The 11695-nt window shown below is 39.2% G+C and overlaps 2 protein-coding genes across 2 annotated transcripts; both read left to right on the top strand.

Moving 5' to 3' along the window:
- Nucleotides 1-236: 236 nt before the first annotated feature.
- On the top strand, nucleotides 237-1433 carry LOC140943462 (uncharacterized protein KIAA1958-like). Its single transcript, XM_073392555.1, has one exon. It carries the CDS (start codon nucleotides 402-404, stop codon nucleotides 1431-1433), a length of 1032 nt encoding a protein of 343 aa, XP_073248656.1. The 5' UTR covers nucleotides 237-401.
- Nucleotides 1434-3567: 2134 nt separating this feature from the next.
- LOC140943921 (perlucin-like protein) lies at nucleotides 3568-5082 on the top strand. The gene is made up of 2 exons (XM_073393031.1): nucleotides 3568-3837; nucleotides 4566-5082. Exons 1-2 carry the CDS (start codon nucleotides 3612-3614, stop codon nucleotides 4997-4999), a joined length of 660 nt encoding a protein of 219 aa, XP_073249132.1. The 5' UTR covers nucleotides 3568-3611; the 3' UTR covers nucleotides 5000-5082.
- The last annotated feature ends 6613 nt before the right edge of the window (nucleotides 5083-11695 follow it).

Below are 11695 nucleotides of genomic sequence, written 5' to 3'. Positions count from 1 at the left end.
TCCCGTATGATTTTCGCGGCGGCGCAAAAGGTATCCAGTATACGTGTAGTTTCTCACTAATAAGTCGAATATAATGTTAAAAGCTGTTTCATAAACGAGGTATCATTTGTCCTGCAACCTGTCGTAAATCTGTCGGGTTGCTGAAAAGCCGGGGTATTGATTAGGACCCTCTCCCCCTCCTATTATTATATATGTACTGAGATTTACTGCAAAATGAATATGTCAGATAAAAATGATGCGTTGCAGAGTACACGCAATCTGATTGGTTGTACGATTTTTCTCACTAGTGAAAAATACCGTATGACCAATCACAACCCGCAGACGAAAGTTTTCACTAGTGACAAAAATCGTATCGATTTTCCCGCCTTTCACTGACGGCGTCACTAGGCAAAAGGAAAACCATGGCGTCTTCTTCGAGCAATTCAAGGTTTGCAGATATAACTTCAGTAGAGGAATTTATTGAAGGACAAGAAAACGAAAACACGAGGAAGAAAACTGAACAGAATGTTGCTTTGCTTAAGGAGTTTTTGAGGCTAAAAGATGAGTCAAGGCCTGTAGAAGAAATTCCCCCACACGAACTGAGTTCATTCATCAGCGAATTTATCATAACAGTAAGAAAGAAAGAAAACAACGAAGATTACGAACCCACTTCCTTGCGTGCTATGATGGCCAGTTTTGAACGGTATTTAAAGAAGAAGAATTACGGCTACAGCATTATGAGAGACGTCGAGTTTGAAAAAGCACGAACGGCATTAAAATCAAAACAAAGAGATCTCAAGAAGAAAGGCAAAGGCGATAAACCAAACGCTTCAGTTCCCCTCACAGAAGACGACATAAAACTGCTGTATGACAAAGGATTGTTAGGAAAGTCAACTCCTGAGGCTCTACTGAATACAGTTTGGTTCAACAACACAGTCTATTTCGGTCTCCGTGGTTGTAAGGAACACAGAGACATGTGTTGGGGCGATGTGCAACTACGCCAAACTACAAATGGCGAGGAATTTTTAGAGTATACTGAGAGACAAACTAAGACTCGAACCGGAGAAAATCCCAGAGATGTCAGGCAAATAAAACCGAAAATGTTTTCGGTTCAGGGAAGTGAAAGAGATCCCGTCACTGTTTACAAATTCTACGCGGAGAAAAGACCGTCGGAAATGAACGACAACAACGCGCCATTTTATCTAGCAGTAAATAACTGTAAAAAACAAGATTCTTCTAAACCATGGTTTAAAAAGTCAGCCGTTGGCGTGAACAAGCTGAATTCGTTAATGAAAAAAATGGCAGAAAAAGCCGGGCTGGGGCCCAATGTAAAGAACCATAGCGGTCGCAAAACAATGATCCAAACTTTAACAAACAACGACATCCCAGCGACAGATATTATTCAACTGTCGGGACATAAAAATCTTCAAAGTGTGACAAATTATTCTGTATAGTTTCTGAAAAACAGCAAGTAAAAATGTCTCGTACTTTAAGTGAACTGATGTCCGGGAATGTGCATAGCTTAGAGAAAACTAATTCATCTCAAGTTGGAGAATGCTCCACTGATCCTTCAGCTAGCTCGGCGGGTCGCTCGGCGGCAGATCATCACCAACAAGCGATGTCGCTTTTCACGGGCGCTGTTATTCATGGAGGTCAATTCAGCATTTCTATTAACAGCCTCAATCAATCCCCGAAGTTGGCAATCCAAGAAGTTGAGGTAAAGTCTTCTCCAAAGAGGTACAAAAGGCTAAAAGTACTGGACTCTGACTCTGATTAGAATGCATGCATTACTATAATTAGATTTACAAAACAGTCAACTTTTTCAAATTTTATATCTTAGTTACGGTTTTGAACGGCGATATTTAAAGCTGAAAATTTTCATTGTTATTTAAAGTTAAAGAATCGTTTAAAAGTAGACTTTGTTCCACTTTCTTCAGAGTCATTGAATAACTTTAATGTTGTAGGAAGTTTTGTACGTTCAGTTTGCTCGAATAAAATCATTCGCAACTCGTTGTGGTCTTTGTGTTGATTTCACCGCGCAATTGATAGTTGTTAACATTATTTTGTAATATCTCAGTACATATATAATAAACAAATTACCTCATGGTTGGTTCGCTTGTACGATTTTTATTCACTCGTTGTGAAGAATCGCAAACTCACTCGTTCGCTGCGCTCACTCGTTCGTTTTCGATTCTTCACAACTCGTGAATAAAAATCGTACGCACTCACCAACCATGTAATGAAGTAATCTCTATTTATCGACTGCCACGCGGATTAGAGAATAACTTCAGCATAAAAGGGAAAATCGGCAAATGTAGCAGAATGTTAACTCATTTATATTGTTCACTTTAGAAACCTGGAGATCGACTAAAGCGAAGAGTCTAAGACGGATGCAAAAGAAGTATTGGCATCCGTGATTCTAAGGGAATACTATAACGGCTCGTAAAACTTGAGATTAAATTTGACAAGCCGTTATAGTGTAGCTCTGGCCCTGAAGAAGACTAATTTTGTTAGCCGAAATATTGACCTCAAATAAATCAGACGTTCGCCGTTTTGCCAGCCTTGCATTCAGTTTTGTTTTAATTCCCACTTCAAGTGACGTCTGGTATTAGTATCAGTCTACATTAGAGATTCGGCAAGAAAGAACCAGCAGTCGGTTTTCATTTTACGCGTTGAGTAGACCTCTGCATTCAAAGGTTTTTACTGGAAACGAGGTTGCCGTCTTGAATACAGTATTCACATTAAAGAACTCGGCTCGATCTTGTTACGGATAAAACAAAAATCCGGATTTAGTATCCACACGGTTCGGGCCTCATAGCGTATTCAAAAATTTTCACTCTGGAGATCGAGCGGATTCAGAAAGTTTCAGATTCACCGGATACGTGTAGACTGAAGCCGTATCCGGAAAGAAAAAGTTGTGGATTCAAAAATATCCGGATACGTGTGGACGAGGCCTTATTATTTTATTCTTTTCAAAACGTTGACATGTAGTCCACATGAGCTTTGCCTCCAGGGTTCTTTCAAATTCCCCGTTTATTTTACTATTCCAATTTAATCAACGATGCAATTCGAATTTAATGCAACGGTATATTTTTTCCCTGTAAATTGAGATCCCCTTTCATTTGTCAGAATCATAGAAAACAGAGTGCAATGTTACTATATTAATTTTTCATTGTACTTTTACAAACGTAAAATAATCATTATGCACCGTGACTTGACCGAATATTTCACCGTTTTGAATAAATCAAAGGAGAAGATTCCACTCCAGTGACTACAAACGTTTCACAAACGTTTTTTTTTTTAACAAAGAGACATGATTTAAAAAAACTAAGCATAGAACTATATGCTTCTCAGATCTTCTCAAAAAACTAAATCGAATGTATACAGGAAAGCCAGTTCTATTATCACCAAAGTACTTGTTGATTTATACATTAACTTCCGCTTCAGTGGCGTAAAAAGAACTAGAAAATGTTCTTGTTCTATATTATTATCATTACTATTATGACAAGTGAATTTAATCATCCCCAAGTTATAGAATATATATATATATATATATATATATATCTTAAAGCAATAATCACAATTCACAATTTACCTATCCTTGATCGTCTTTCGAGGTTTTGGAAGTTAACATGATTTTTCGCCCAACACAAGTGTTTCTTTTTTGCCTTTTGGCAATAACTCCTGAATCTGGAGGGAAGACCCAAAACTCCAGTCTCAGACCAGTCGATAAGCCGAACCCTCAAGCAGGACAAAACTTTGTTGTAAACAACAACTGTGGTCTGGCTAAAACCGAGCGTGAAATGATGGCGCACATCAAAGCAAAAGTTGATTACATTGCGGCTCAGTCAGGCAAAGGTAAAGTATTCACACTATGCCGCTGGATAGTTCATACGACTGGTAAATTCGGGCCGATTTCTGTGACGGAGTGAAGCCGCCCCGCGCCGATCTCCAAAGTTGGGCGTCACTTATCGGATAGGTTCTGTGCCACACTTTGGGAGTGCAGTGAGAACAATTATTCAAACTATCGGCGATATTTTGTTTACACTTTTTTCCTCATTAAGATATGCTTATCACTATCTGATGACGCTAATAAAATAAAAACTCTGAACATTGAAAGGGTATAACAGTTTCAGTTATCTCTGAAAATTTGAGCCCAATACACCAAATGGTTTCGCAGAAATTCTCTTCTAAAAACTCGAAATTGCAGGAGAGAGTTAAAGACATAATAACTTTATTGGCACACAGCAATTTCTCAGTTTTTGATGGCTGATATTTCCTTCAATATTGCTTGCAAAGAGCTGAAAATTGCACAAATTGCTCAACTTAATCAGCTCTTTCAACTTTTGCAGTTAGTTCATGAGTTAAGTCGTATGCTAATGAGGAAAAATGTAAACAATGATGTCAGCAAAGATTCGCCTATACCGAAAGTAGGAACAAGGACTTAAACTCACTGAGACAGAAGTAAATATTGATTCAAGAGCCCTGGCAGGTCTAAGTTTCGGCGATTCATTTATTAATTTTTTGACAATTTCCACTGCTCTACAACCACTCAATTGATTGCTTATGAAAGGTTTGAATTTTAGGATCGCCATGTCCTACCGGATGGGTTCTTTATGGAAAGTCCTGTTACCTCGTCATAGATGTGCCAACGCTAGAGTGGGATGACGCACGAAGAAACTGCCTGAAGCTGGGAGGAGACTTGGTTAAAATCACCACAGCTGCCGAAAATCAGTTCATTTTCAATCTAATCCTTAAGCAAGTCAAGGTAATGGGTGGTGGCGCATGGCTGGGACTTCACCGCAAAGCAGACACAAAGTTCTACTGGACAGACGACACTCTGTTGAGCGGCTATAACGCGTGGGGCATTGGTGAACCAAACAATCCATCAGGCGAAAAGTGTGGCCACATAATTACTTCAGGCTCCTTAAGACGGAAGTGGAATGACTGGCCGTGTAAACGGACTAAGTCAGCCATAACAGATGCTCCAGTCATTCTCTGCCAAAGAAAATCTAACTAGGTTTTCAGGCTTTTCACTTCACCAAGTTTCCAGCATTGTAGGCTAGTTACCGCGTCAGTCAAGCGACTTACAAACTAAGCAAAAAGTAATAAAAGGGTAATTCTTGTACTGAACTTGTAAAAGGTTAATAAAACTGGAAATGCGAAAAAACCTTAAAAGTATGTGCTAACTTTTTTATTCATTTAAAAATCAGGGATGAAAAGAGAATTTAGAGTGATAGCTGGAAGAAAATCCTAACCCAGCATCTGACTCAATAGCTGAAAGCTTCGATATTCAGCCATCAGCAGTGATTACCAAAGCGGACCAGCAGTTGTACTTTTCTGGGGATCATAAAAACGTATCCTCCTGAGTAAGCAATCTACAGTTATTTCTTTAGGTGTTATCGAAAAACAAATATCGTATAATGATCTATAGCCACCAGAACAACTTCCAGATTACTGGTAACTTAAACAAACTTTCATTTTGTCGCTTGTGATACACACTTTTTGAAGATGCTCTGCAAAGAAGTGAGACTAAGCTATGATCAGGTTTTGCCAGAGAAGGGTAGCAAGTTATCGCACCCATAGACAAATTGTTGTATGTTTCCATGACTTGATCTAAAACTGACCACTTTAACACCTTTAACCACTGATATTGATTTATGAAAACACCTCGCTAAGACGTCATTTGTTCAATTTACTTGCTATTAATCCGCAGTCGCCTAGTCTTTCAGTTGTCTGAGCAAGCATACTCGAACAAACTAGTATGGGAATTGGGTTGAAGATCAATTCGCCACTTTAAAAACGAGAAGAGAACTGAGGCCGAAATTAGAGAGCTTTAGATTTGAGGTCGACAACGAGGACGAGGACGAGATTTAACTTAAGGTTTTAGTGCGTGTTCTAAAAAAAAGTACACCCTGCAAAGCTTCAATTTACCTTTTTTCACCAAAAAAGTTAGTACACAAATACGGTTATTTACACTGAAGGAGGTTAAGCCCTCTCCCGATAGCAGAATGATAAAACTTCTTACATTTGATAACTTGTTCCTAGCCTGCGTAGCAGGCGTCGAAAGGGGTAGGGGATATAGGGAGGAAGAGAAAAGGGAAGGGGATTGGGGAGAGTTTCCCTTTTCCCTTTCGCGCTTTTCTCCCTCCCTCACTCCCTCCCCTTTTTGCGCCTGCCACGCAGGCTAACTTGTTCCCGCCACTAAGACTTTTTCGCTAAAACTCGTAGTAATGACGATGGCTATCACGTTTTCCCGCCAAAATACCGCTGGTGCACGCGTGAGCAATACTCAGTATTGAGAAAATCTCGTACTTGTAGTCGTTCTCGTCTCAGAATCTAAGGGTATCTATTGTTTCTGCGACCGTTATTGTGGACGCGCCGGTCCGCTATAGGCTCTTTGCATGACTTTATCACGTGATCAACTTTCGGTGACGTAAACAGTGCACTATTGAAAAATTTTGTTAGCACAAGCTGAGAGGGCATGTTAAAGAATAAAGAGAAAATGTAAGGCTTTCTTTCCCCAGAGACAAAGCAAACTGTCCGTAACAATGAGGTTTTCGTATTAAGCGGGTGTCTGTAGAGCGGGGCTTGACTGTACAGAAAAAACGCCTTATAAGCTGCCGCATGTCCAATCTTTTAACATTAAAATCCCAGGTATTTACAGCACCAATAGAGCCACGCAACTATGACGCCACATGGTATTTTCCAAGATTATTTTTGTGCGTAAACCCAACAAACTGACAACTATCAAGGATATTGGGATTTACTAATGAAAGGCGAGTGACCCACTCAAAAATATAATTACTTGAACGGTCTTACATAAGATATTAAGCTCCTTTGCACGTTTCTCCGTCGCCAATCAGAAAAACGAAAAATAGCAGAACTTGTCGTGGATTTCGAAAATAAACCGACGCTATAGAAAAGAGCTCCCACGCGCAATGTTGTAAAACAGTACAATAGAAACTTGATGCAAGGAAACTCAGTTTAACGATATTTTTTCACTCAGGGTAGTTTGAAAAGAACTCGATATAACCAAGCCTTGTTATAACGAACATTTTTTCCAGTCCCTTAACCCTTCGCGATATATCAAGGTTTCTTTGTGAAATGATTACCTGGCAGTAAAACAGGAAACACGTGAATTAACGCGTGATTTTTTTTAATTCATGATATTTCCCTAGAGGTGTATAAGCTATTAAAAACAACCTTAAGACCACCGGCTTTATGTATTGAAATTTATGATCACAAGAAAACAGACTGTCCGCACAGCACAGTGAGAAGTATCGAAGATTCTGTTCTGGCCAGTAAAAACGTGTACAATAGGAAAGCAAACACTGATTCCAGCATGTTCTGTGGTGCTCCAAAGGAGGAAATTTTTAAATAGCTAATAGTCCTGGAATAATTATTTAGCTCGCAGAAAAGCCCTTTAAAATGTAGCCAATGAACAAGGGGCTTCATTGTTTCAAATTCGTAAGCCTTTGTTTGAATAGTCTGATAAGAGAACTAAAGACGAGAAAAACATGTTTAGTTGCCGGCGTTAGCCATTGATAGCACTTCAGGCACATATAGGAAAACTTCACTAACGTCTTACCAGCCGGCAGGGATTCATTGAATAGCTTCCACTTTGGGACTACACCAGCTCGTCGCAACAGGATTATAGAACTGACCAAGTAAAAATGACCAGAATTGGAAAACATGCACGACCTACAGTAGCGAATCAACTGGATCAAATACCAAAAAAGATGGCACGAATTCTTTGTAACACCCTCACTCAAGCAACCCATGAATGCCAAGGTGAAAATATAGCAAAACATGGCGTAGAAAACCAACAGAACCATAACACTTCAAGCAGTGATATACTTTTGAACGTTACGAAGCCCGAGGAAAGATCGACATGGCGTGTTGGCCTTCACAAGCGAGTCTTTAATAACCTCTGATGGACACGACTTTTTGCGGTGGACAAATAATTGATAACCACGAATTTTACCAGGAACTGCTGTAAATATTGTACATGAATGAGAAGTCCTGAACGGAGCAAGAGCTTCTTGTCAAAGGACCATTTTGTACAGTTTCACAATGGAGTGTTTAAAGTATAACTATTTCATGTTTGAGACTGGTGTCTAGCAAATTTTTTCGTATGCATTACATTGGTGATAAAAAGATTTCAAGAAAAGATAGAATAAAGTCATTTTGCCTGTTAAGGGGAAAATTAGTGCCTATGTATCCTAAATTATAGAGAGCTATAAACTAGGTTTCCAGGCTACTAGTTGATACTAGGCAGCTTTATTTAGCACCGGAAAGCAGAAAAACGAAACTATTACGTCACGTCGTTTAATTTGTCAAATTTTGGCAATTTTTTTCTGGATTTGAAATTCTAAAGGACCGCATCCTAATACAGAAAAAGGGAAGAAACCTTTGTCTTGAGTTCACGTCCCTTATTAAACGTGAAACGAGGAAATTTCAGACGGTGGTTATGCAATGACGTAAAGAAATTGTACCGAAAGGTATGATGCTTTTTTTACGAAATTATTGTCGTCGCCGTCTAAGTTGCTTAAAACTCCCTACTTACTGGAGCCCGCAACAGGTGGGGGCCGCGGAAGCCGGAGTTGGCGATCTTGCGCTGTACTTTTAAAGCGCGCATATTACAGGTTTTTGCAAAAGCCTTTGACTTCTTAGACTATAACATATAAAACAGGCATTTCAGGCCTTTTTATGACACTAAAAGCAATATACTGCCCCATTGAACAGAACTGACTTTTGCCGGGTTCTAAATGTAGTATATCATGGAACAGGGGATGAAATCTTGGAATTTTTGAATTAGTCAGAGGGTGCATTTGCAGTAGACTTTCAGTCTATTATGGCCCTGGAATATAGAGTACTAAAGTGTGACGTCATAAAAATGAAATTTCTGAAATTATGGGATTTGTCAGGATATTCTGAAAGAACAATGTCCAAGAGGCCTACTTGCGAAAAATGAGCATTTCGGGGCAAATTGTCGCTGAGATCGTAGCCCAGTTATGCTTAGAAAACTCCATACAAACCCTTCTAAATTTTTTCTGGGTCGACCCAAAAAAAAATTAGAAGGGTTTGTATGGAGTTTTCTGAGTATAACTGGGCTACGATCTCAGAGACAATTTACCCCCAAATGTTCATTTTTGGCAAGTAGGCCTCCTGGATATTGTTCTTTCAGAATATCCTGACAAATCCCATAATTTCAGAAATTTCATTTTTATGACGTCATCACTTTAGTACTCTATATAACATAGATTTGAAAGGATAAATTTGATGACGGTTGTTTATGTTTTGTTCACTGAGCTTTGGACGACAGTAATCCACTAAAGCCCCCTCTTTAATACACAAATCGTAAATCTTTTGTTTGCTAGCTTATAGCTCTATCTTAAAGCACGTGAACTCACGACAGTCATTATAACGAGTCCAAAGGTCTTCGCAATCAAACATCGTGCAGGCGCGCTTGGCGTGTAGAGGGTTTGGTGGACTAAATTCCAGTCCTCACTCGTGAATATTTACCTCCGTCTCACTGGGTTACAGTCCTACTTATTAGGGAGCTTAAGCAACGACGACCACGACCACGACGACAACTTCAAAACACAATAGGTTTAATGATCAAAACAACAGCTCTGCATGTGCATCACGCTTTTAAGTACATTTCTTTGATGTCCACTGCACGACTACGACGTGAAACCTTCTAATTTGACGTTTCATGGAGGACGTAGACATACGACTACGATTTTTCCTTTCTCTGTTTGAACTTGAATAAAATCCTTACGAATTCAACTCCAGGAAAAGTCGCCCGCATTTGGCATATCGAGCAGGTCCAAATAGACGCGATTAAGTTTGAAAGAACGCAAATTCATTTTTTTAGCAACGTTTTCACTACCGTCGTCGTCGTCGTTGCTTATATAAGGTCCCTATTTACTTCCGTCACGGGCCGAATTGTTCACACTCGGCACCAAAGAATAGCACAGAACCAGCTATCCGATATGTGAAGCTCCATTTCAAGATCGGCGCGGCGAAGCTTTAATTGGTCGAAGAAATCGCGCCGCCAGAACCGTTCTTGCCTGTGAACAGAAGCTCTATCCAGGACGATTTTCGCGGCGGCGCAAAAGGTATCCAGTCCACGTGTAGTTTCTCACTAACAAGTCGAATACAAATAATGCTGTTATGTAATTCACATACTGCTTAAAAGCTAATCCCTGGTCGTTAAGTACTGGTCTAACATAAGAACATATTTTACCTGCATGTAACGTATGAACTTGCCTAGTGCAGAATTGTGTTTGTACAAAAACATCTCATATAATGCTAAAAGCTGTTTCATAAACGAGGTACAGTTTGTCCTGTAACCTGTCGTAAATCTGTCGGGTTTGCTGAAAAGCCTGGCTATTGATTAGGAACTCCCCCCCCCCCCCCCGCTCCCTCCCCTATTATCGTCTGCCATGCGGACTAGAGAGTAACTTCAGCGCAAAAGGGAAAATCGGCAAATGTAGCAAAATGTTAACTCAGTGACATCGTTCACAGCTTGAGAAACCTGGAGATCGACTAAAGCGAAGAGGCTACGAGAATACTATAACGGCTCGTAAAATTTGAATTTAAATTTGACGAGGCGTTATAGTATTCCCTTTCAGTGTAGCTCTGGCCCTGAAGAAGACTAATTTTGTTAGCCGAAATATTGAAGTCTTGCATTCAGTTTTGTTTTAATCCTCACTTCAAGTAACGTCAGGCATTAGCACCTCTACATTAGAGATTCGGCAAGAAAGAACCAGTCGGTTTTATTTACGAGTTGAGTGGACCTCTGCATTCAAAGCTTTTTACTGGAGACGAGGTTGCCGTCTTGAATAAAGTATTCACAGTAAAGAACTCGGCTCGATCTTGTTACGACACCGGATGAAAACAAATCCGGATTTAGCGTCGACACGATTCCGGGTTCATAGCGTATTCAAAAATTTTCACTCTGGAGAGCGGATTCAAAAAGTTTCAGATTCACCGGAGACGTGTAGACTGAAGTCGTATCCGGAAAGAAAAAGTTGCGGATTCAAAAATATCCAGATACGTTTGGACGAGGCCTTATTATATTTATTATTTTCAAAACGTTAACATGTAGTCCACATGAGCTTTGCCTCCAGGGTTTTTTTCAAATTCCCAGTTTATATATATTTTATTCTAATTTAATCAACGGTGCAATTCGAATTTAATGCAACGGTATATTTTTCCCCTGTAAATTGAGATCCCTCTCATTTTTCAGAATCATAGAAAACAGAGTGCAATGTTACTATATCAATTTTTCATTGTACTTTTACAAACGTAAAAAAATCATTATGCACCGTGACTTGACCGAATATTTCACCGTTTTGAATAAATCAAAGGAGAAGATTCCACTCCAGTGACTACAAACGTTTCTCAAACGTTTTTTTTTTTAACAAGGAGACATGATTAAAAAAACTATGAGGTCTGAGAAGCATATAGTTCTATGCTTATAACCTTCTCAATAACTACAGTCGAATGTATACAGGAAAGCCAGTTCTATTATCACCAAAGTACTTGTTGATTTATACATTAACTTCCGCTTCAGTGGCGTAAATAGAACTAGAAAATGTTCTTGTTGTATATTATTATCATTACTATTATGACAATTGAATTTAATCATCCACAAGTTATACAATATATATATATATATATATATATATATATATATATATAT

The sequence above is a fragment of the Porites lutea genome, chromosome 7 (assembly GCF_958299795.1).
Source record: "Porites lutea chromosome 7, jaPorLute2.1, whole genome shotgun sequence".
Classification (NCBI taxonomy): domain Eukaryota; kingdom Metazoa; phylum Cnidaria; class Anthozoa; order Scleractinia; family Poritidae; genus Porites; species Porites lutea.
This window is presented reverse-complemented; position numbering and strand designations above follow the sequence as displayed.

Coding starts and splice junctions, on each gene's coding strand:
- LOC140943462 (XM_073392555.1), top strand. CDS start 402: ATGGCGTCTTCTTCGAGCAATTCAAGGTTTGCAGATATAACTTCAGTA.
- LOC140943921 (XM_073393031.1), top strand. CDS start 3,612: ATGATTTTTCGCCCAACACAAGTGTTTCTTTTTTGCCTTTTGGCAATA. Junction 3,838..4,565: donor TGCGGCTCAGTCAGGCAAAG/GTAAAGTATTCA, acceptor TTTGAATTTTAG/GATCGCCATGTCCTACCGGA.